We start from the raw sequence: 24,323 nt of genomic DNA, 5'->3' as shown, positions 1-24,323 counted from the left end.
AGAGAGCCGCAGCTGCCGTGGAAGCCCAGACCTCGTTCTGCAGAGTGGCTGTTTGCACGTAACCTCAGCGGACTCTGGAAAAATGAAAAGGCAATCCAGAATGAGACATTGAGCTTCGAGTCTGATATTATCAGCTGACATGAAACTGCTTTACATTCATTTTCCAACCCGACTAACTAAGGCAACCAATCACAAGCAGAGTAGGGCGGCGGGGCATTCAAGAGATAGTCAAAGACGTTTTTCCAGAAGTGCAGTACAACAAAAATGAAGCTGAATGACCTGAAATGCCTTGAGAGAAGAGATGCTACAAAGACACCCAGCCTGAGTCAAACCAGGGACTCTGCACTTAGCTGGTACATGTCTTAGAACACTACACCACGAGGACACCAATGTAAAGATGTGAAATGAAATGATACCTTGATTGGTCTTCTCATAGACACTCTCTCCTCAGCAAAGCGGTTAATAGCCACAGGTGAAGAGGAACCGATAACCTCAGCAACCTGCTCTGGACTGCTGTAAACACAAGACATATTCATTTATGTGCATGATGTTTAAGTTTAATTCTATAATCATATCTTAAATAAAATAAAACTAAAAAAAATAAAAAAGAGAGGACGTACTTTAATATCGTAGAACAGAACCACCTGTTGCAACAAGAGTCGAAGGGTTTTTAATCTACCTGTGAGGGACGGCGAGTGATTTCATCTCTTCGTACAGGTGCCGATGCAGCATGTGTTTGTTGCTGGGGATCCCCAGGGCTTTGGCCATGACATCTGTGTCAAAGGACGGGTCCAGAGCCATCAGAGCTCCATGAATCCCTTTACCCTGAAGATTGTCTGCATACTCCTGAGGAGCACAACACAAAGGCAGCAGAGAAAAGTGAAGTCAGACTCCATCTACAGATTGGGGTTACTGAAAACTGAGGACTGGTAGTATCAGTCATCATGGATCCAGAAAAACACTGTTTTCTCACGTTTCTATGTATATACAAGTTTTTTTTCCCCTCTATTCTTACAACAGTGGTGAGGCACCAAAGCAACAAAGCTATCATTATTTTTCGAGGGAGTCTAGTTGTGGTGGTATCTGGTTGCAATCTGGCCCAGAAATCTCCAGAGCAAAGGGGAATGCCGTCACTGACCTCCCACCCACCTTGAGGTCTATGTCTCTGATCCACTTCATTACTCTGTGACATGTCCAAACAATGGGGTCCCGGTCTTGGTGCTCACATTTTACCCGCCGTGCCTGCAGGGCCTGCAAACAACACAACACACAGATAACTGCGCTAGAACTAATGTGGCACAGAGAGAGGTCAGGGAAGGATGAGGGCCTGCTGAGATAATGTGTGCCTCAAGCTACGGTGCATAATAATGGACATCACATGCAGTTTAGTGAGTGAAGTCGAGTAAAACTTTATGGAGCGGTTGAGGAGCAACCGTTGATCACTATCATCGTGTGAGTTTCGATCTGTAATCTGACCTCTTTGTCGAAACTGAGGATCTGCAGGAGCTGGATGGCCAGCAGCAGACTGGTCTGGTGGTACTGGTCACTGATGTTGAGGAATCTTTCCAGGTCTCGGCGGCTCAGAGAGTTCAGCACTCGCCCGTCCACTAAATGAGTCTGGAAGGTCTGCGAGTATTGAGGCAAACCCACGTCACTCAGCCAGGATGTTGACACCCAGTGATGGTCCATCTCAGACGCTTTTGATAGTCTAAAAAGATGATTAGATACCTCGTATCAGCAGTGGTGGGAGAAGTTTTTGATTTATGAGGCTATTAGAAAAATGTACAGTGTCAAAAGTAAGTGCTGTTACGTATTATATTATTAGATTATTGTTATTTATACATTAATATGTAGCATTTTACAGTTACAGCTGCTCCATGTGGAGGGAATTTCAAATATATACTGTTGGGTGGCTTAAAATACACAAATACATCATACTTTTCAAATGTAATCTGGATTGATTATAGTAATCTACTTTATGTAATCTGATTTGCCAAACAGATTTGCATGTAATCCATAAAAATCCATCCCTGGCAGTTTGTTACCTTCCACTGCTGATCAGTAATATTAAACTTTAAGAAGTTTTAACTTTTTGTTTTGTTAACTTCTTCTCACCCTTGGTCCCCTTCAGCTCTCCTGTAATCCTCAATGGCCAGTCTTAGCTTCCTTCGATGAATGGGGTTACTGATACCCAGACCTAGCTCTAAGTCCTCATCTGTCAGGCCGAGCAGCACCTAAAGAACAGAAATCCAGTTCTCTATCAAACCATGAACAACATCTGAATATACCCATCTGCTGAAATCATCACACCAGCAAACAAACAGCATCAGAACGGCTTGTGCCAAAGGTGTACCTTGCCACTTTTGACGTTTTCAGAGCAGGCTCGCATGTACATGGGCATTCCCATGACAACCTCCAGCCAGGCCTGGACTGCACCTGCCCTCCACAGTGACATGCATGTGTTTCGAGTGAGCTCCGCCTGCTGGAGGCGGTCCAGCTGCTCCTCTCCATCAGACAGGCTCTGCTGTGTGAGGCTGTCAGAGTCTGGATTGGTCAGGAGAAGTTATGGTGTGGCATACAGGAGGGGGTTCAGGGTCAGAGGGGATATGAAAATCAAAAAAATGACTAATCTGGCGACAGATTAATGTCAAAATCAGATGGTGTTTGCATCAAAAATACACCTCGACATCAGTCTGTAATCACAACAAACTGGACGTTACATTAAAATATCATAATGTTTTTGCTTTTCTGGCTTGTGTTTACTGATTTCAATCAAGCCAGAGTCGTCAGCCAACTGGATGAAAAGTCGTCTCAACCCTTTCTATTGTCCAATATTGACATGAAGTTCAACTATATGGCCACTAGATGGAGCCAGAATAATTCAAATGAGCTACACTTCCTGTGAGCTACAGGGCTAACAAGGTTTATTTGAAGAAATAAACAAAATTAAGTGTTTCAGTGCATCTAAACCTGAAGTGGTGAAGATATACAACACACGTATTTCTTTAATGAGGGTGCAGTAGTCTGGTGAGCTCTAAAACTACAGTAAAAAGTTTAGTAAAGTTGTTAAAATACTTCAGTAGCTACCTGATGATTATGAGGGGGACTTCAGACCATTAGAGACACAGGGATTATTCATAAAACGTCATGCTCCTACCCATTGACCGCCCATCTCAACAGGAAAACACTGATTCATACTGAACCGACGTATCCAGGATGAACTCTGTGTGTTTCCCTGATTCGTCCCCACATGCTGACAAAAATGCTTCATGCAAAGTCCACCATCTCTTTCAAAAGAGTTTCCACGAAAAAAAAAAATGACACAAACTTGATTTTTTTCCAGTGGACCTGAGTGATATGAATAATCCCCAGAGTGTAGAAACAGACAGCTGGTAATCACAGATGAGGAGTTACTCACTGGCAGGAGACAGTTGCCATTATAAAATGGCAGGAGGAGAGGGAGAGACACGTTAGACTGGGACACAAGAACAAGATTACTCATGGAACAGAAAACTGCCACATAGGATGTATTCAGTTACTAGTTTTATTTTTAAAATAAGATTTCATTTCAATTATAATTCATTTTGAAAATGCTAAAACCTCCTCGACATCTGGCCGCAACAACTGCGGCAGATAAATATTTGAAGTTAACTCTTGTTTGTCTTTTCTTTTTTAAATAAAATACTTCAATAGATTTAATCTTTTATGGAACATCTCCTAAATTACAAAGCATTAAACATAGAATTAATAGAGCCACATTTGCAAGAAATGAGGAGGGATTCTACAGAAAGCAAAAACAGCAAAATAAAATAAAAATAAAAAGGGACCGTGCATTCATAATGCAAGGAGAGATAACTCGGTAAAGGGAAAAGGCAACACAGGAGCAACACAGGATTGTGGAGATTATTAATTTGACTGGCAATGAATGGACATCTAACCAAAGCAACACAGAGGGAACATGCACATTCCTTCGTCACATGTTGGCACATGTTAGAACGCTCTCAGTAAGAAATGAGTCAGACATAAACAATGCTACGAGGCTAGCGCGCTAACAGTGACAGAATGAGGCGCAGATTTCCTAAAGATGAGTGTATAAACTTTGGCACTTGCACATGGTTTTGACAGCAGACGAGCAGTGTGCCTCTATGCATATCTGTTCATTTTTTGTTTGTGCATTCAGGTCTGTGCAATTACATTTTTTAAGGATGACTGACCCGTGATGGCCAGTCATAAATGAGAATATCACTTTCAAGAATAAAATCGATGAGGTGCCCTTCATGAAAAAACTCCCCGCTGCTCACACTGTGATTTGTTTTACCCGCACATACTGTGAGCCAGCACTTATACAATTAACATGATGAAGAAGTAGTGTTTTTCCTATCAGTAAGCAATTTAAAATAACAGAATGTGGCCAAGAGATCCATTTTTGAAGCCGATCACGTAATGTCTCCTCATTTATAATAAGAAATGGGCCGAGTAAGACTGAGGTTAAGAAAAAAAACTTAGAAATCAAAGCTGCAAAGCATGATAGAAGCAACTGTAAAGTAACAAAAGCCAGATGACATTTACAGTAAAAACACTAGTTTCACAATAACTCCTATTTACATATGAACAGCAGTCCTTCAAGTCTCCAGTTATAAAAAAACATAAAACATTAAGACATTTGAAAGATAATACAGCATAAACATGTCTACACATAATAATAACCCCATGTATATATTTATATGCATGTAAACATATATACATATGCATACATGTACATCTATAAATATATATCTAATTTACAAACATACAATGTAAGGGTAATATACTGTACATTTATGGGGATAGCAGTCTCTTTTAGGCTTTTCTTTTAAAATTTACCCTCCCTCCCCGCTCCAGACAAAACCACACTCCAAACACTCTTTACACACAGTTAAAGCCAGGTGGATATCCACACAAATTCAACACGCACGCACACACACACACATTCACACTCTCAGCATCACCAGTCGGCATCCTCCTCTATGTAATAATCAGGGGTGGCTGTACCATCAAACAGGCCGGGGTCCAGTGACTTGCGCTGCTTGCCCCGAGCGAACACTCGCGACAGGGATCCCAGAGTCATCTTCTCCTTCTTCTTCTTACGCTTCTGGTCCTCCAGGTCCTCCATAGACTGAACGGGGCAGAGGAGACAGGAAGTTTAGGTTTGTCCTCTCATACAGTTAAAGCAGTAGTTGACGTTTTGAGAAATATTTCACTTTCTTTCTCAGAGTTAGGTGGGAAACATGTCTGTACAGTAAATATGAAGCTGCTATCATCAGCCAGTTGGCTTAGCTTTGCATAAAGCCTGGAAACAGGTGGAAAAGCTAGCCTGGCTCTGTCCTGATGTGAAAGAAGGCTTAACTTTTAAACCTGGGTTCTCCCGGACAATAATAAACTATCCCAATAAACTAACTCAATCCATGGAAAGTGGATGTAATGTATTTTACATGAAAATGGGCCCCTGGGCACAGATAAGTAAACCCCCCCTCCCCATCCCTCCTACAAGGAGCAAGACATGAAAAACTAGAAGGGGTCCAAGACAATGCGGCTGCATCATTGTTGTTTTTAGTGCACAGTATCGAGTGAGCCTATTCAGTAATCCATCCATGATACTAGTAAGTCAACCAGAGGAGGATTAAGTACTGAGGTCTTTTAATGAAGTAAAGTAGCAATACCACAGCGTAGAAATACTCTACACTACTACTACTACTACTACTACTACTATTATTACAAGTAAAATTCATGCATTTAAATTTTTACTAGTAGAAGTACAAAATCACAAGTATGAGTGCATTGATGTGTTCATCGCTTTAATGTTGTAAAGGTGCTTTAATGACTTAATACAGTTTATCTGCTGGCTAGCTTGTGATTTTCCCATCTAGGATCAATACAGTTTTATCTTAATCTATAATATCATAAAATTACAATGTATTTGTTGTATTTTGTATGATTAAATTAAATCTCCAAAGAAGCTAGCAGCTCAAGTTGTCAAATAAATGTACTGTAGTAAAAAGTACAATATTTGCCTCTGAAATCCAGTGAGGTAATTATAAAGTAACAGAAAATGGAAACACATGATTAGTCCAGTACATAAACCCCCATAAACCACATCATTTTGTACTCATTAAACTAATGAGATACAATGTGCTAATTAAGAGGCTCCAGAGGTGCTTGTAGGTGGATTTTGTTGTCTTTTGACAGAGCCAGGCTAGTTGTTTCCACATTTCCAGTCTTATTGCCAAGCTAAACTAACTGTGTAGTGGCTGTAGTTTCATACTTAGCAAACAATATAAGAGTGGTGTCAATCTTCTCATCTAACTCTCAGAAAGAAAGCGAATAAACATATTTTCCAAAATGTCAAACTACTACTTTAAAATGAGTTAAATGCAAAATAACATCACCACCACCACCAGCACGCAGGCAGGCTGACACCCAGCAGGCCGACAGAACAGAGGGACAGACACAAACAGGAGAGGACAAAGAGGTGGGAGGTACTTATAGAAAAGTGTGGAGGTGTGATTACTTGGTCGAGGGGGCCAGGCAGCTCTTACATTGCAGAGGGAGTGCGTCCGGTGACGAGGTGAGTTGATGTCGCTGGGCGTGGAAGAGCGGTCCCCGTCAGCCGCCGAGGCGTCCGAGATGACGGAGGGCTGGCGAGAGTGGCAGGGGCTGATCCTGACCACAGCTGGATGTACCACACACAGAATACATACACACAGATATATTGACACAGTTGACAAGTCCCCGGAGTTAGTTTGAGAAACCTCCAGGAAACCCTCTGTTAGTATGTTGAGTCTGTAAAAGCAACACCAAGCAGCGCAGAGACTGAGAGGCAGAGCAGATGAGAGAGCCTACCCTGTCTGTCCGTGGTGTGTCCGTGGTAGAGGGTCTGTTGGCTCTGACGGATGGCGGCAGTGAGCGGCAGGTCGGCCTGCATCACCCACTCCTGACTCCCGTTCACCACGGGCTCCGTAGGCATGGCCAATGAGTGGCGCTTAGGTACGTCTTTTGTCAGGGTGGCTAGAGACTGCTTCGCCTGGGAAACACACGAGAAACAGAACCTGAGCACAAGCTGGTAAAACAAACATACATAGATACACATGTGTTTTTTATTTTTGTAATTATTTCTCTGGTTTCAAAAAGCCCAATGTGACGTCTTAAAATTGCTTATTTTGTCCAACCAACTGTCCAAACCCCACTAAAACTCTTCATTTATTGTTTTTGGTTTAGTTTCCTGTTTTTCTGTTCTCATGTGTCACAAAGTTGTTTACTTTTCACTTCCTCTCTTTGTCCTTTTCCCACCTTTTTTCCTCTTCACCTGCATTTCATTTGTTAATTAGTCTCTGTGTATTTATGCCTGTCTTTTCCCCTCACACTGTCAGTTTGTTTTTCTGTCCTGCGTCTCCTGCATTATTACTGTTTAACTGTCTGGTTTATACTTGTTGCCTTTATTTTGTTATTCGCTTGCTGGACTTTGGTTTTCAGCTCATCATTAAAACTCACTTTTTGTTGTTGAACCTGCCTCTGTGTCTGCGTTTGGTTCCTCATCTTTTTGTTAGCCATAATATAATGAATATAATGAACATAAATAACAAAGTGAAACAGCAAATCCTTATATTTAAGAAGCTGGAACCAGCAAATGTTTGACATTTTTGCTTGACCAAATCACTGAAATGATCTATTATCAAAATAACTGCCAATTATTTATTTTTTCGATCGACTAATCAATTAATCAACTAATCATTGCAGGTCTAGTGCTCACAACACTACACAACTAAATATACGGTCTGTCTATTTAAAGTACAAGCGATCACTATTATATTTTTCTTAGTGTCAACAAATCCCATGTAAGGACCAACTGATCCTACAAGTATTGTCGGTGTAGCAATAGCTTGATTTAGCTTATCCTCTGTACTATAGAGCTCCATTGTTGTGCAAAGACTATTAAGAACATGTGACTGAGCCACAATGCTACACTGGGTGACATGTTCATTTACTACAATGGACAAATACTGTAGTTTATTTTGAGTAAGTCTCACATTCAAGTGTGTTCGTTCAGTAAATACTCACAGGAGCACCAAATGTGTATTAATCCACATTAAAGCTCCCAACAGATACACTATTTACTGCTGGTTGAGTGATGTTTGCTGAAAACTACAGTGCCCAGCTGTTTCAGGACATTATTATGCCTTTATTATTATAAAAGAGAAGATTAGACTTTATATTTCAAGCCTGCCACAGCAAGAAAGAGACAGACCAACACACCATTGGTTTTGGTCTTTTCATAGGATTGTTGACGACATATAAATATTGAATAACAGCAGCTTTATCCTTTGAAGTTAGCCAACAGCCAATGCTTTCATACCGCATCTGAAAAATTGTCAATTTCTATGCCAAAACTATACATACTCAATGGTTTTCACAGGATTTAATTATTGGAAGCCTCTGAAAGGGCATTCACAGTCAATTGAGTGGTAAAGAAAACAGTGGAAAACATTGAGATTTTTAAATAGAGGAGTGAAGGATAGAAAAAGAAGGTTGAAATATATTTTGTGGCTCGGTTGCTTGACAGCGATGCAGCTCTGGCACTGATGTACCAACAAATCTGATCTGTGATGCCGCTTGATGTGTGGATCTGTGGGTGGTTGTGAGTTGCCGAGGGAGGAGAGAGATTAATGACACACAGAGTGACAACTGTACCTCGAAGGGACCGACACAGCAACACAGAAAAAAGGCATGAATTTCTTCCTCAGCCCGGAGGAAGACTTAATGCTTTGAGAGCAGGAAGGGATGAGGATATATCGCAGAGCGGCTTACAGCGTGTTTTTGAACTGATGTGAATACAGCGGCAGGATTGCAAACCCACACCTTGTTTGTATTTATGACACCAGATAACGACGCTAAGGTGACACTATTGTGCTCGTTGCGGTAATACAAACAAAGTTATGACTGCATCCATTTCATGACTCACCATGGTGAGCTCGGCCTCCAGTTCTTTGACACGGTTCTCCTTCATGTCCATCTGAGAGCGCAGGATGTTGGCCTGTTCTGTGGCTTCTTTGGTCTGCCTCCTCAGGTCCCACTTCTCCCTCTCCAGCATGTCCTTCTCCTTTGCCAGAGCTTTCACTGCATCCTCACTCTCCTGAAGTAAACAGACACACAAAGACGTGGTTAATCCCTGCCAAACTCACTCTGAACGATGAATGGAGCTCCACATCTGAGTCAAGGAGCATTTCACAGCTACATTCTGTTATAATCTATTTGAAAAGTTGTGCTTTTTTTAAAAAGTTGGATACACGATGACACAAAGAGACAACTTGTTTTAGCATAGGTGTCATTTACACTCGGGATGCTGCGGACATGTGTAATATAAACTAAGCAGCAGTCTACAACATGTGTAGGAAAACTATTACTGTTAAATAATCTATGTGAGCAGCACATATTGTAAAATAATGGACTGATTTGATAGCTTGCCAACATTAGTGCTTCTTATATGCCCTTTTTTCCACTATAAAACATTGACTTACAGTCCAGTGCTGCTTGCTTAAGTAGTTTCTAATGTCTCCTCCCTTTTTCCTCTTGAAATTGCGCAGTTTGTGTTGCTACTAAAGTAATACGTCTCCACCACATTTTAACTGGTGCCCTGGGATTTTAGTGATGTTATTGTCATTGCAGCAGGCTTGGCAGTACAGTACAGGCTGACAGCGATACTGGATTGTGGCAGATACTGTTAGAATGTTTGAATTTTAAAAAATCTGATAATGAGACATCAGCGGACTTTTCTTTGTTCCACTTTAAAGCAACAAAATGTAACTTCCTGGAGAAAGATAGTTAAGTGTTTTGGTTTGGTAGCTCCGGTTGGACACCAACCCAAAGCATCATATTTAACGATCGGGGGATGAGACTCAATTATTTACTATTTTTCTCACAGCAGCCTCTGTTTATTAGTGCCCTCAGGAGGATACATTAATTTACACTCATATATCTGATATGGATAAACTGTAGATCTGATGGATATCTGCTTATAGTGTTTTATAAACAATTTCCTAAACTTTCATATACTGCTTATAAAATGTTTCGCATTCTTTGATGGCCATATATTTTGGAGACACTGTTTCAAACATGACTCTGTATTTTGTCTCTAAAATTTCTGATTGGCCGATATATGAACCAGTAAATATGTATCTGCAACAAGCTAATACTGATCAAACGGGCTGGGCCGTCGTTACCTTTCGGTGTTGGTCGTAGTTGCGTATGAATTCTCTCAGCTGCTCTTCTCTGCTCTCCAGTGTCGTGTACAGCTGCTGCATCTGACTCACCAGGTCCGCTTTCTCCACTTTTAGACGTTTACGGTCAGCTTTCATAGCTGCGAGACACAGACAAGCATATTCACACACTGAGCAGTGCATTCACGTGTTAAACAAGTAGATTTTAACAGCCTGTTCTACTTTTAAAACTGAATATAAGAAATACAGTATGTTAGAAACAAAGCTTTGCCATTGCAGCAGGGAGCCACTAGGTGGCACTGTGTCCTCTGATAATCAGGAGCTGCAGGAGTTGTTTTTTTCAGAGAAAATGATGTAATCTCCTCAAAAGATAAGTGTCACACTGACACTTTTTCATTCATACATGGAGCTGTTTCGGCTGGCATGTGGAGGCCCTGTTGGCTCATCCCTGTGAGGACCATTTGGATCTGATTTCTCTCGACTTCATTCTCTTACAGAGACAACTCATCAGCCATGATGCAACTGGTGGGGCTGTTTCAAAGCAACAATAACAGCCATGCCTTCCTGAAAGGCAAGACCTGTACTTTTCAGACCTGCACACATATATCACTCAGGAAGCATTCCTTCTGTCAACGTTCACCCTCCTCATATTTTACACTCATCATTCAAACCTGTTCTGCAGCAGTTACACAACACAGTTTCTGAGCTTCCAGTTTACCACCTGCAAGTCTCAGGGCAGAAACCAAAATGTACTGCTGCAATTTTGGGTTTCCCTCCAATTTTTGTTGCAAGCAATTATCCTAAATGTACTGACCTTATTTTTTTACTCCTCTCCCAAAGATCGGAACCGTTTGTTTGTGTTGTTTTGTAACGGCAGGATTTGTTTTCATACAAGAATTAAAAACAATGCTATATAAAATACTACATACTCAGCACTGCATTCCAGTCTACATCAATACCACATTAATATTTCAGAGTGAAGCTTCTACGCTGTGATTGATGGATGTTAATTAAAATGAGGTGAACCTGGAGTCTACTTGGCTGCTCATCAGGGGGCGACACCCATTTCTGAGCCTGACTAATGTGGAAACACATGCACATATAAAGTGTTTATGTGCACACATTTTACATCTTTGGCACATACAAGACAAAACTGGAGTTAAACCTGCTGGTCGGAGATGAACAGAAATTTATAAGACAATAATCTTTTTTATTGTAAAGAGTAAAGCAGAGAAGTCTAATGTCATATAGGACCTTAATATAAAGTGTTACCATTATGGACTGTAACTGTAAGACTGTATAGGATTGGATATGAAACAATAAATATTAGCCAGTTACTTGCAGTAAGCCAAGCTAAACTTCAGGTACGTAGCATTTCTTTTTATTCTTTTACTATTCGGCGTATATATATTTTAAAAACTGTAAGAGTAGGAGTACTTCTTGGTCTCAGATTTATTTTGTTAGAGGTGATCTTTGGTCTGGGATACATAAAGACAAGAAAAACAGGAGTTTCGGCATCAAGCCTTCATATTTGGCTCCCAGATGAAGGCTTGATGCTGAAACACTCTGGAGTTTGTTTTTACAGTAAGGTTTAACATGACCATGAAGTGACAAAAAAAGGCATTTAATAGTATTAAAGAGAGTGCCTTGGAGTTTTCTTGTGATTTTTATGTCGCCATATAATTTATGTGAAAATTTTGCACATAAACATGTGATTCGACAGTATATAATGTAATAACTGATGTTTTTTCTGATATCATTTTCTTTGGGGAGATAAAGGTGGAAACTTTCCACTAAAGGCGTGGACAGCTGTATTTGGTGTGCATTCGAGGTAGCTGTTGGACAGAATGGCCTCTGGTGGATTAGGTGAGATGCCTGTGCTGACTCCTGACCTTGTAAGGCCTCCTTGGCACGGTCCAGCTCCTGCTCCTTGTCGCCCAGCTGCACGCGGAGCTCAGTGGCCGAGAGCAGATTGGCGGAGCAGCCTTCCTGGGTCTCCTCCAGGTCCTTACTCAACATGTCCTTCATTTGCCTGAGCAGGTGGACCTCCTCTTGAAGCTGGGCCACCTCCTCACGCAACAACACTGAGGGAGAGAGAGAAGGGGACTTTAGAGTATGCAGAAGAGCAATGAGGAACCAGAGAGCACAGGATTGAGGGAGAAGACTATGTAAAAAGAAACAGGAGAAAAATGGAGGGAAAAGACCCAAAATAGACTAAAAGGAGGAAAAAACTGTGGCAGGAAATGTAGTAGTAGTAGTAGTAACATCTGGAACTAAAGCGAGAGCGTGTGATTATGCAGCACATGATAAAATAAGTCTCGAATCAACACATAGAAAACCCTGTAAAGCCTCACAGCTCTCCCTCAGCTGTGGCCGCAGGTGTTTAAGAAACTCAGATAAATGCTGAGTGACACACTCCAGTGAGGGGAGCATGTAAGTGAGAGACAGCAGTCTGATAAGACTTAATAAAATATCAGCGACACACACTCGAGCCATTCTCACTGCTGTGTTTTCCATCTGCTGTGAAATGTCTCCCAACCCTGAGGGAAAACAGGCGAGCAAACAGGAGCAGGAAGCTGAGGTGAGGACACCATGAACTGAGGAGTGAGCTAACGGGCAGGACGAGGACAGAACAGATGAGAGAGATCAGAAGAGGTGGATGAATTTTAGCCCAGTGAGGGGAATCTATAGCAGCAATAGAGGAACAATATGTCATAATGATTTATAGTTCTGAGATAAATGACATGTATGGCATGAGAAACTTGTAACTTATCAACAAAAACCTTGTAAAAGTATTGTTACCTCAATATCACTCATATGGTTGAGACAGCAAAGGTACTTAGTAACTTGGATAATGCAGGAAAGATCAGTAAACCAATCAAGTAGTGGATGAGTAGAAAATGAATGGACTATTTGGATTAACAAACAATGATTAACCTCTAAAATGTATACATGGATTTGTGTCTCTTCATGAATATAAATCTAATATATTTGGGTTTTAGATTTATTTTAGCACAAATATTCAAGATCTGGGAACTTGTTACAGGCATCTTCCACAATATAGCTGACGGGTGGATTAATAATAAAAATAACTGGAGACCATCTTGCGATGGGATCACACCAGCCGTGATGCCCGTCAACATGTTGATGTTTTGAACCATGACTACTCAGCAGTCATTATGACATTATTACATGAGTCATCAATACTCATGGGTAAGAACACTCCACAGACAGATGTAATCACCTGCCACAGTACTCAAAATGAAAAAAGGTGTCTCCAGGACCATATTTTGCCACGATGATGCACACACACAGCCTCACAAAAGGAAACATTACCAGCCAACGCTGTCGCAGCTGGTAATTATTAGTTTTAACCCTAAACGTCATATGAAAAGTACAAAGACTAAATGTCTAAAGCCAAGGTGGCATCACCAGAAGCTGTAACGCTCATGTTAAAGAAAATGAACTATTAGATAGATAAAGATTAAGTTCCAATAATTAGTTTAATTCTTTAGCAGTTATGGTTTATTAAATTGTGTCAGATTGTTTTATGTCACACAGAAACAACTTGAAAACAAAAGCAAATGCTTTGCTGCCAACAGAATTTGTTCAGGTTGAGAGCTTCTTTTCTCAAAGACGTGTTCAAAGACCTACATGTTTTTAATTGTTTAACTCTCAAAGTTGCCCTGGGTTTTCATACAAAATCTTTTTATACTCCCAGTTATTTTGTTAGTAATATTTACTTAAAATGTACTCATAGCTAATGTCTTATTTAATTCATTTTTTATCAAATCCAGAATTTCAGTTTGATGAGAGCATGTGAAACACTAAGTTCAGCTGAGAATGACGGGAATGTAATTAGTTTTGCAACAAAACTACTGGACAAGTTAGAATTTGACATGATGATGGTGCTAGATAGAAACTCAGGGGATCACCAAAGTTTACAAAGACTATGTTTACACCACAACGCATAATCCATCCAGCAATAGTTGACACATTTCACTCTGAACCACAAATGACAATGTGCTGGTGCAGCTACAGTACAGAAAAAGATGTGGGCCATGAATGTCCCCAGAGGAGATTTAATGGCAATCCATCTAATAGTTATTGAGATATTTCAGTTTGTTTGGTGGACAGAGCGACTGACAAACACTTCCATCCCTGGAGCATGATCCCAGGCTGCTCGCATGGCTGAAAAACAGAGCAACTAAAATGAGGAGTGTGCCCCTAATTTTATGCAGATCCCTATAAGACTTGTACAACTATGTAAAATTCCAGAGCAAGTGTGTGTGCAACAAAGTATGTGTGTGTGTGTTAGTGTGCATGAGTGTGTGACTCAGAGAGAAGAAGAGAGAAGGTCTCGGCAGGCCTGCAGCCAGACGTTGTGGGGCTGCAGCAGCTCCGATAAGAGAGGAAGGGACAGTCCATCGGTCTCTGACGACTCAGGACTATGGAAACACACCGGGCAGCTCTGTGCTGTATGTGACAAAAAGAGTTTCTTCCCCTGAGAGAGCAATCTTTCACGGCCTTCTTGCAGCCTAAATCCGCTTATTCATCTGTTTACCTACAGGCTCTTCTATATTTGTTGCGGGGAGACCAGCTGCAGCGCTTGATGCCATCGGACAGAAGCGTGCATTTTTTAGATGCTTTGTTGCATTTAGCTTAACTCTAAACAAGCTGAAATTAGATTATCGTCTGCTCGTGCTGTGATATGAAGGTTGATCAGCTCTTGTTGTTGGATGTTAAATTAGCAGGAACAGCAGTTTTGTTTGGCAAAGAATTTGTTAAAGTATTTCTATAATGAGGCAATTTGAACCTTTTCCCATTTTTTAAAGCAACATTATGTAACTTTTTTGCCTTAAAATATCAGCTTCAAAATCATGTTGATGGTACAGTGTCTTGTAATAGGGTGAATGGTGTCTCTGTCTCAGCCACTATGTAACTTCAGTGAGAGGGTAGGATCACAGCGTTACATACACGTTTACTTCCACATACAAGTTTTTAAGATGTGATGAGTTTTGTTTGTAGCAGCTACATTACGTCAGACAAATTGTTACAGACCTGGGATTTGTATTAATGACAGTGGTGTTGCACTCAGTAACTGCGGGGGGCGCCTAATCACACCAAATTCCAATTTCTAAATAATGTTGCTTCAAGGAGATTCTATTAATATTCAAATAAGGGATTTTTTAAATATCTTATATTGTAGAAAATGATATTTCCATGTCTTTTTGATTATGAAAAAGGTACTAAATAAATACTGTGAAAATATCAAAATGCTCTTTCCACGGAAAAATGCACACAGCTCGTATTCAGAAACTTAAAACAGGCTGTCAGGACTTCTGTGAGGTTTTGATGTCTCTGCTCTCAGCCACGACCCCAGCACAGCCGTGGTTACAGGCCTGTGAGAGCTGACCAATCAGAGCCGACTGGGCATTTCAGGAGGCGGGTCTTAAAGACACAGGTGCTGAAATACAGAGAATGAATAGAGGTGCTGCAGTAATGAACAGTAATTCCGCGTTCAGAAAATAGGAGCGTCCTCTCCTTCATTGCTTTTCATGAATCGTGCTGCCCGCCGATATCACATCTAGTCGCGCGAATAATTTGAATGATAAGGTCCTGTATAGAATAATAATGTTTTTATGTATGCTTTACTGCATCTTGCTTTACCCATTATATCCTCTTTCATCTCACTGCTTTATTCTCAAAATGATGCTGATTACCATCTGCTACGAACACTATGTTACTTGTATCAGACAGCTGTTTTCAGTTTATCAAAGTATACTGTGTCTGTCCCTTTAAAATAAACCATTATTAAACAGATACATTTAGTCTTCTGTGAGTCATTTAAAACCGTGTTAGAATTGTGTCTTAAAAGTACTCACAGCAGCAGATTTGTTGAGATGGGTATAATTCACAGAGAAAATCACTAACATAATTCTCTAAAATCCAATTTTGCAGTAATTCCCAGCATCATCCTCTCACTCAATAATATGCACAGACCCACAAACACCCACACACAGGCTGAAGCATACAGAAATGCACTCGAACACTTTTTCTTCTTTCAGGTGCCACAGATCAGGGGTGAAAACATGGTGCAGAAAACTTCCTGAGATTCAAAAGCTGCGGTACTTCACACTGACTAGAATTCAAGCTGCATTAATACCACTGAAAGACACAAACCATCTACCTATAGATAATATACCTCTCCACACACTTAGTGTGATCAAAAAAGCAGTTTCAATTGACAGGGCTCGTATAAACCATATGCTGCAGACTATGTGCTGATATTGCCTGGGCTCTCTGGGCTCTGACCCTTGAGTGGTTGTTCAGAGAGCTCGGCCAAGCTATTAGGAGTCCTCCCACAGAAGAAGGGAAGCTCACTCTCCTTCTTCTTCGTATTCAGCAGCAGCCCATTCAATTAACTTCTCATCCAAGCCTCCCATTAGAGTGTCCATCAAAGCCAGCCAGGACCAGGCCATCACTCCCTGTCCCTTCTCCCTCGCATAGCGGAGCTGTCACAAGCCAGCACACACACTGGGAAGAGTGAGTGGCGGTTGGCTCATGAAAGAAAGAAGAGGCACCGTTCTCTGCTCTGAGAGGTGAAGTGCAGGCTGGAAATGTGCGAATTGGTGATCAAAAACCTGAACTAGTCTCCTGTGAACCGTGTGCCGGATTAAAGTGGACCCCATTTATATACATGAATGATCAAAGATGCTTAAAGTGAGCTGTGTCTGAATATTGAGTTTGGATGAGAAGTTACATTTAAAGTTATGGCTGTTGTTGCAAAAAGAAAAAAAAACATTTATTTTAAAAGCAGTTTGAGACTCACTATTCTCAGTGCATCTGAATTGAACTCTTGATTGGCTCTCATCATGAAATAATCATTTTCCAATTTTACAGCAAGTGAACTGACTAACTCCTGCGAGGCTTCACTCCTGATCTGAACCAGTGACAGTGCAGAGTATTGTAAGGATTTTAGACTACTACTAATTTTGCATTTAAAGGCTTAAAGGGTCAGATCACCCCAATAACGGAAAAATAATTACCCGAGATTAAAAATGGGCAGACCGCTGTCCTGGTCCGGACCCAGATACCATCATATCCGGACCTACAACTGATTAAATATTGAGAACTATTCCAGTTTTGACAGAGCAATTCGGTTTTAACTGGCACAGCTTTCCTAGTCTTCACAGCACCAACGGCTCAGGAAACTCACAGACCAATTGCATGCATTGTTAATCACTCATGTGAGGCTACTCAGCCAACAAATCTGTTTACTGCGTCATGCATTGTGATTCAAGTCCGAGACAAGAGACGAGATGAGAGACAACAGTCGGATTAAATCAAGAGATTTGAAAACAGAGCTTTAAAGCTGAATGTGTACAAGAAGTGGTATAGTAAGTGAAAAACTTGTTAATTGTTGTATATTGCAATAGTAATCTATGCTTGTAAATCACAACTGCTCACCATTTGGGAATCACTGATCTAGCAATCCATGTTTTATGCATAGTTCTGCAGCTAACAATTATTTTCATTACTGATTAATGTGCTAATTTTTGTCTTGATTAAAAAAATATTTTTTTATTTGTTTAGTCTTTAAAATATCAGAAAATAAACGTGCGTCACATTTTTTCCATAGTCCACGGTAAAAATGTTATAATGAGGATAATGGATATTCAATTTACAAAGACATGAAACTGAGAAAAGCAGTTAAGTGTTCACTTATGAACATTTAGATAATATTAATATTTTAAGGTCTTTGTAAGAAAATTGATTTTTAAGCCTAATTCCCAACATCAAACACTGACGCTTTGGGATTATAGGTCGGATTGGTCACCATTCAGGAAACAACAGAAATCTCAGAAACACATATCTTGGACAAACAAAACAAAAACAGCTACATGGCAATATACCTCTAAAGGGTAAGAGACAAAATATATACATATTTTTGGGTGAACTGACCGATGAAACGTAATGGAAAACTCTGAGTTCAATGGCCCATCATCTATATGAAAGCAAAAAGCATTCAAATAATATCAGACGATTGAGAAAGGTGTCAAAAATCTCGGCAGAGACAGCAGCCCACTGTTCTGCTCTAAGGAGGTACAATGGGCATGGCTGCCACTTTTCCACCTCAGTCTCCCTGACAATTCAAATATGTGTAATTGTGGTTAGGACAGTGGTTCTGCTCAGCTATTTCTGTCCAAGACAAAGCCTGAGGCAATGATGCTGCCTTTCCCTCTGCTCTAATCTCTCAGGTACAGTAAGTGATAGTTGGATACCAAGGTCAGCCTCTACAGTATTTTCAACCGTTACTACTGTATGTAGACACACAGAGCTGTTATATTAGTGTTCTTAGAGCTATATTTTTAGTAAACGACTCCTGAGAATAAGCAAATCATATCAATGTTAATCAATTGTAGGAGGCGTCCAGAGCTGAACCTTCATAACTTTAAAAAGATCTCATTTTCCATAACATATACTGTATATTCTTCATAACATACCCGTTTACACACTGCAGCTGTGTGACAGACAGGTCGGGGTAGGACAGGAGGGCTGGCTGCTTGGGCTGGTTTAACCGCTTTAACTTCCACGGCACAAACATGTTAGCAAGCTGCTGTTAAAGATATGACGATAAAAACTGCTGTGACTCTGCTGCCTTGTAGACGACATGGTTAAAAGCTTCACCTGGTTTGATCCTGTATGATCTCCATAAGCTTCCTTAATACAACGAGCATTGCACAACATATAAACAAAGAAACAGAGATTTTTTTCTCGTGGATTAGTATTGTGTAGGGAGAGTTTAGCTGAGTATTGGGAAAACATGGCATTAAATGTTCACCCTGAAACAAAAAATCTTTCCTCTTACCTGTAGAGTTTTTATCCATCTAAAAAGTTTTAGTGTGAGTTGCAGAATTTTGGAGCTACAGTATAATACATTTAATGTCTCTTTCCAGAAATCATGATGCAGTTACTCAAAATAATCCACAGACCTGTTTCTGTTTTTGTAGGAGAGGGAGGCCATTAATGTTTACATCCCGTGCTATCATGAGAACAAGCCTCTCGTCCATGAGTAGATGCAGGCTGCCTTCCATGCTGTAATACGGTATAGTTTGGAGAAAGAAAATCGGTCCTACATGAAACTGCTCACGACAAGATCTTTGGGTTATCTTGACTGACTGGGTACTGATTACTGGGAAAAAAAAAACATAGCTCTTGAGTTTTATAAATGATATTTTTTTGAGTGTCATCTAGTTCCATTATATTTGACATCTCTATGATAAACTCAGCAACTCAACACAGGAGAATCTAGACGGATACTAGCACTACAAGTGAGAAGAAAAATATTTATTTTGTATTTTGGGGTGAACTGTGCCTTTAATAAAACATATTGTTACACAGAACCACTTCAATTATTCATCCAGCAATGTAATTTGTAATCTGCTGAATTATTCCAACAAACCTGCTCCCTTGGTGACCAATCAAGGAGGTCTTTATCGCACATATTAACTCTGGGGACAAATTAACTTCAGTGAGTTGAACAAGAAAAACAATCAAGAATTGGTATATGCGCCAAATGACTTATATAGAAGTTGAATATAGAAAAACCAAAGCAGCGACTTTATAAACATTTGTTCCTACACTTCTGATAAAGGACGATAAAATAAAACAATAAAATGCCAACTAAAGAAATGAGGGAATGAATGCAACAAAAACAGAAATGACAATGAATGATTGAGGACTGGTATGCACTTGAATGTGTGAAGTGGAGGAAAACTCAAACATTAAACTGTAAAAGGCATCATTGAGCAGCTGAGATATGTCTGTAGCCAAAGGGGAAAATATCTGGAATAAGATATTAAACATATTTTGAGGGCGTGTGTTATGATAATCAGTAAACATGAGAAAATATAGTAAAGTTTTGGGAAATTGTGCCTGAAGGAGTTCTGTTTGCTCCTGCAGTCTTTCACCGTCTCCTTCGCCTCCTGTGGTGTTGGTGCAGAGCTATGATATGCTGTGCTTTAAGGTGGAGAGGCATTGTGTGTATGTGAGGGGGATGTTCAGGGGAATTGGAGCTAAAGAATGAAAACAGTAATGGCTGTCTACAGAAAGTGCTGAGAGATTCTCTGTTGTAGCATTGCAGGGGGTGCAACTTGTACAGCAGGAAGGTATCAAAGCGACGTCATTTATTGGCGCATTTCTCACACCAATTACTCTGCAGCAAATATCAAATCAGTAAACATTAAGGACAGCCACATCAAGATTCATTGGGGAAAAAACAGCAATACAACAAAAGCCTTTCTGTAACCGCTGATTTGAGCAAAGCTGTTTTAAAACAACAAACGTCTTCATCAAAGCCTCCTATTAAGCTATTCTCTCATAAGCTCTTCTTATTTATATACTTTACCTAGAATGAACCAATGAAAACATCAAAAACCTGCTCAGAGGCTCCCTGTGGAATGGGACACATTACATAAGCGTGTACCTGCAATGCAGTTGATTGTGTTGACTCAAACTGTCAGCCTCCCTGAGGGGAAGAGAGCCAGCACCTTGTCTCTGTAACCACTTGTGAGCTAAATGATATGATGACCACTGGGCCAACTAGCTCATGCTTATGTTTACCTCGGTGACACATTAAGTCACATCTCACTCACTTTCCAACCTCAGTGACAAAATGCACATCATCTACATTCTTGATCTAGTTATTAGATCACTTCTGTCTGTTACACCTTTACCTGATAGTTTAAATGTCTTTCAACTAATCAATTAATAAAACTAAAATGGACCTCAGTAGAGCGCATACCTCCATCAAGGCCAACAGTCCCCTTTCGTACTCATTCATGGATACTAGCCACCTAAGAAATTTGTTCAATAGTTATTATGTTATCCCGCTGACAAACCAACCAACCGACCGACCGACCGACCAATCAACCAACCAACCAACCAATCAACAAGGTTAAACATTTTCTAATTCCTGGAAGACAGACAAGCATTCATAACATATTGTGGATGATGCTGAAGCTACTACTACACTACACCACTGTGCAGGTTGGAAAATGAACACCGGAAGGCAAACAGCAGCTTTGGCATCATATACATATGTAATATTGTTTAGTAATAAGCATTATACAATTATATATGTCTGTATTATATTATATTGTCTTCCCCAGTTGCTGCTGGATTACTTGATTTGTGTTTGTGTAGGCGTGTGCGTCTGCTCACAGCTGGCTATTTCTGCACTGTATTATGAGAGGAGGAGCATATGTCTGCTGAGCTCTGGCCTCCACTAATTACAGTATAAAGATCAGCTGAGATTACTCTGAGAGAAGACAGCAGTCTGCTTCAGCTCTTGATTAAACTCATCACGCAGGTAACAGTGTAGCCTTGACAGGCTGGAAAAACATTGTGGATGGACTGAAATAAACCCCGCAAGTTATGTATGGACTTTGACGAGTGCTTCCTCACATGACACTCTGCCTGTCTCAAGAGATTTACGCTGTACAGGAGAGAGTATGTTTAATATAGTGTGGATAGCACTTGTCAACACGGACCGTCTATTATGTTATGAGATATGCTCTTGTGTCTCACACCTTATCTTTTGATTACAGCCTCGCTAGCAACACGGCTCTAGGGATGATGATGTCAATCTGTCGGCCAACCACTTTGGTCCAGACATCGCAGTGCTGAAGTACTGGGCGCAATCTTTGTACAGACATAAATGGCACCCAGAGACATTTCAACTTAAATTTTGTAGTTTAAGTTGAAATGTCTCGACAACTATTTGATGGATTCTCATGATATTTGGTACAGACCTTACATTTCACCTTGTACCAACATCAGTTTAAAATTTCAGTCTCACACTTTGGCATATGATCAAATCCCTGCACACCTAATGACACTACCACCAGCCTCTGCTCTTCTCTGTGTTTAGTGCTAATTGGCAAATGTGAGCATGGTAACACACTAAACTTAGATAATGAAGATGGTAAACATCTGCTCCTCACTGTGAGCACATGCGTACCAGTGTTGGCACTGCTCAAACAGTGATGTAACTGGTACATCCCTTTCACTTTACAGTATATAAAGACAGACAACATAACAGCACCAAACCCCCAGGTGGCCACACTGTGTAATTGCAACACTGGCCCCAAAAAATACTTTTTCCTATAAGCTTACATGGTGAATTAAGGAGCTGTAAAGTGGTTGATACATTTTTTTTTTAGGGAACCCGATAACATTAGTGAGGGAAAAGTAGGCTAGTTACCTCACTGTTATATTATGAGATAGGAATAAATATTTTAAATTGTAGGCTTAGTCATATGAAACAGACCTATACCTTCTATAATGTAGCCAATAATGACATGACAAGACAACAATCTCCTTTTCTATGCTCCCTTATGTACTTTTATTTTAGTCCACAGAACAGGGGATGCATGGGCATATGTGATTCAAGAATGTAAATTAAAGTGTGCTCGGAGGATTAGGCTTCATCATTAGGTCAACGAAATGCGGCTCATTTCAGCCACACAGAGACCAAACAAAGAACTTATAGGCTTGGCTATATTAAACAAACACATAGCCCATATTATGGTCATATTGGTGTGGATGGATTCTTAAAAAAAAACAGCAATAAATGCTTCACTTCGGTTGGTAACATGGATTGTAACACATTACGAGACATAACTGTAGTAATTTATTACTGAAATATTATTAGTAAGACTCTATATTACTTTGTTACCGCTTAAAAGAAATATATTACTGTAGCGTGTTGCTTTTGTAACGCATTACCCCCAACACTGGTTACTGGTCACTCCCCAAAAGTGAAGCAAAAACATCTTGACCGCCCTTTGGTTGGATACCAATAACATTTTTTCCCCCCAAACATTTCTGTCAGTTTAGGTAGTTTATGTTCAAGTGTTAATTTTTTTCTGATAAGTTTAGTTTCAGTTAGTTATTTGATGCTTGGCTCCAAATGACATCAACAGACAGGAGGAAGTGGAGAACTCTTGTGAAACTAGTTCAAATTTTGTGAAACTATAAGTTTTCATTCAAGACCTCATATTGGGAAAATGTCTGCTTGGAGTTGCCCATAAAAGAAACATGCTGTGATTCTGAGGCACTCTGTTTACAACTCAAGACAGAAGGACAGCCCAAACACTCTTTAAGGATTTATGAAAGAATAGCATCAAATCGGCACCCAGCCGAAATCTGACAGAGAAAGAGACAGAGAGGAGGGATAGGGAGAGAAAAGCAGACTGAAACTGAGAGGCTTCACAAATAAACACATTCATTCTGTCAGCGGCTGCCTGCTGAGTCTCAAATCACAGGGAGGTCGGGTGGGTGGGTGGCAGGCAAAGGTAGTCTACAACGATAAGACTGTTTTTTTTAATCATCTGACAAAATATTTTTAGCATTTTTATTGTTAATTTGTGCTATAGTCAGAGGGGGGACATGCAGTAATGGAACGGAGGTTGTATAGACCTGTGTGGGTCGTATAGTTTCAGATTCGACATGCTTAAGCTACAAATAGTGGTAACAGCCTCCATCTCACACACCAGGAGATTGAAAAGAACACAGCGAAGAACACCTAATTCCTGATGCCTCGACATGCTGAGACTCCAAACACTGTATTTTCTGCATCCCGAGAACACCCTGTATGTAAGGGTCAGGTCGATTTCCCGCTGAGGGTATTACACTGCCCCTCTATAATACATACGGGCATAAATAATGCATGTTGCTGCCTCTGAAACTTTCCTGACCAGAGTATTCACCACTTAATGATAAGTCATCATGGTCTGGAGATGAAACACCACTTTCTGCTTTAAAACATCTAAAAAATATGAAAATATACTGTATGTTGATCATTTGTCCTCTAAAAAAATACCAAAAAAATGCTAATATGGTTGAAGTGTGCGTGTGCTGCATGTAAATTTTTGTTAATGCGGGTTTGTACTCGGTGTTCCGTATATCTGTGAGTATACAGTATCTATTGGGAGCAGCTTCCATTAATTAATTGCCCGTGGGTTTACATTACAACCGAGGTCAGAGCAAGGATGCCAAGAGCAGATA

At 40.3% G+C, this 24,323-nt stretch overlaps 1 protein-coding gene across 1 annotated transcript in view; it reads right to left on the bottom strand.

Annotated features, from left to right (window-relative positions):
* Positions 1–4,736: 4,736 nt before the first annotated feature.
* The window catches only part of kaznb (kazrin, periplakin interacting protein b), a 98,188-nt gene continuing 78,601 nt past the window's right edge, over positions 4,737–24,323 (bottom strand). Inside the window, exons 4-9 of the mRNA XM_073468463.1 lie at positions 12,143–12,334; positions 10,254–10,390; positions 8,996–9,166; positions 6,880–7,060; positions 6,576–6,709; positions 4,737–5,155 (exon numbers count right to left, since the gene is read on the bottom strand). Coding sequence (XP_073324564.1) covers positions 4,985–5,155; positions 6,576–6,709; positions 6,880–7,060; positions 8,996–9,166; positions 10,254–10,390; positions 12,143–12,334 — 986 coding nt within the window. The 3' untranslated portion in view covers positions 4,737–4,984. The remainder of the gene's footprint in view (positions 5,156–6,575; positions 6,710–6,879; positions 7,061–8,995; positions 9,167–10,253; positions 10,391–12,142; positions 12,335–24,323) is intronic.

This window comes from Pagrus major, chromosome 6 (assembly GCF_040436345.1).
Source record: "Pagrus major chromosome 6, Pma_NU_1.0".
In the NCBI taxonomy this organism is placed as follows: domain Eukaryota; kingdom Metazoa; phylum Chordata; class Actinopteri; order Spariformes; family Sparidae; genus Pagrus; species Pagrus major.
The sequence above is the reverse complement of the archived record's forward strand: the minus strand, read 5'-3'. Positions and strand labels throughout refer to the sequence as shown.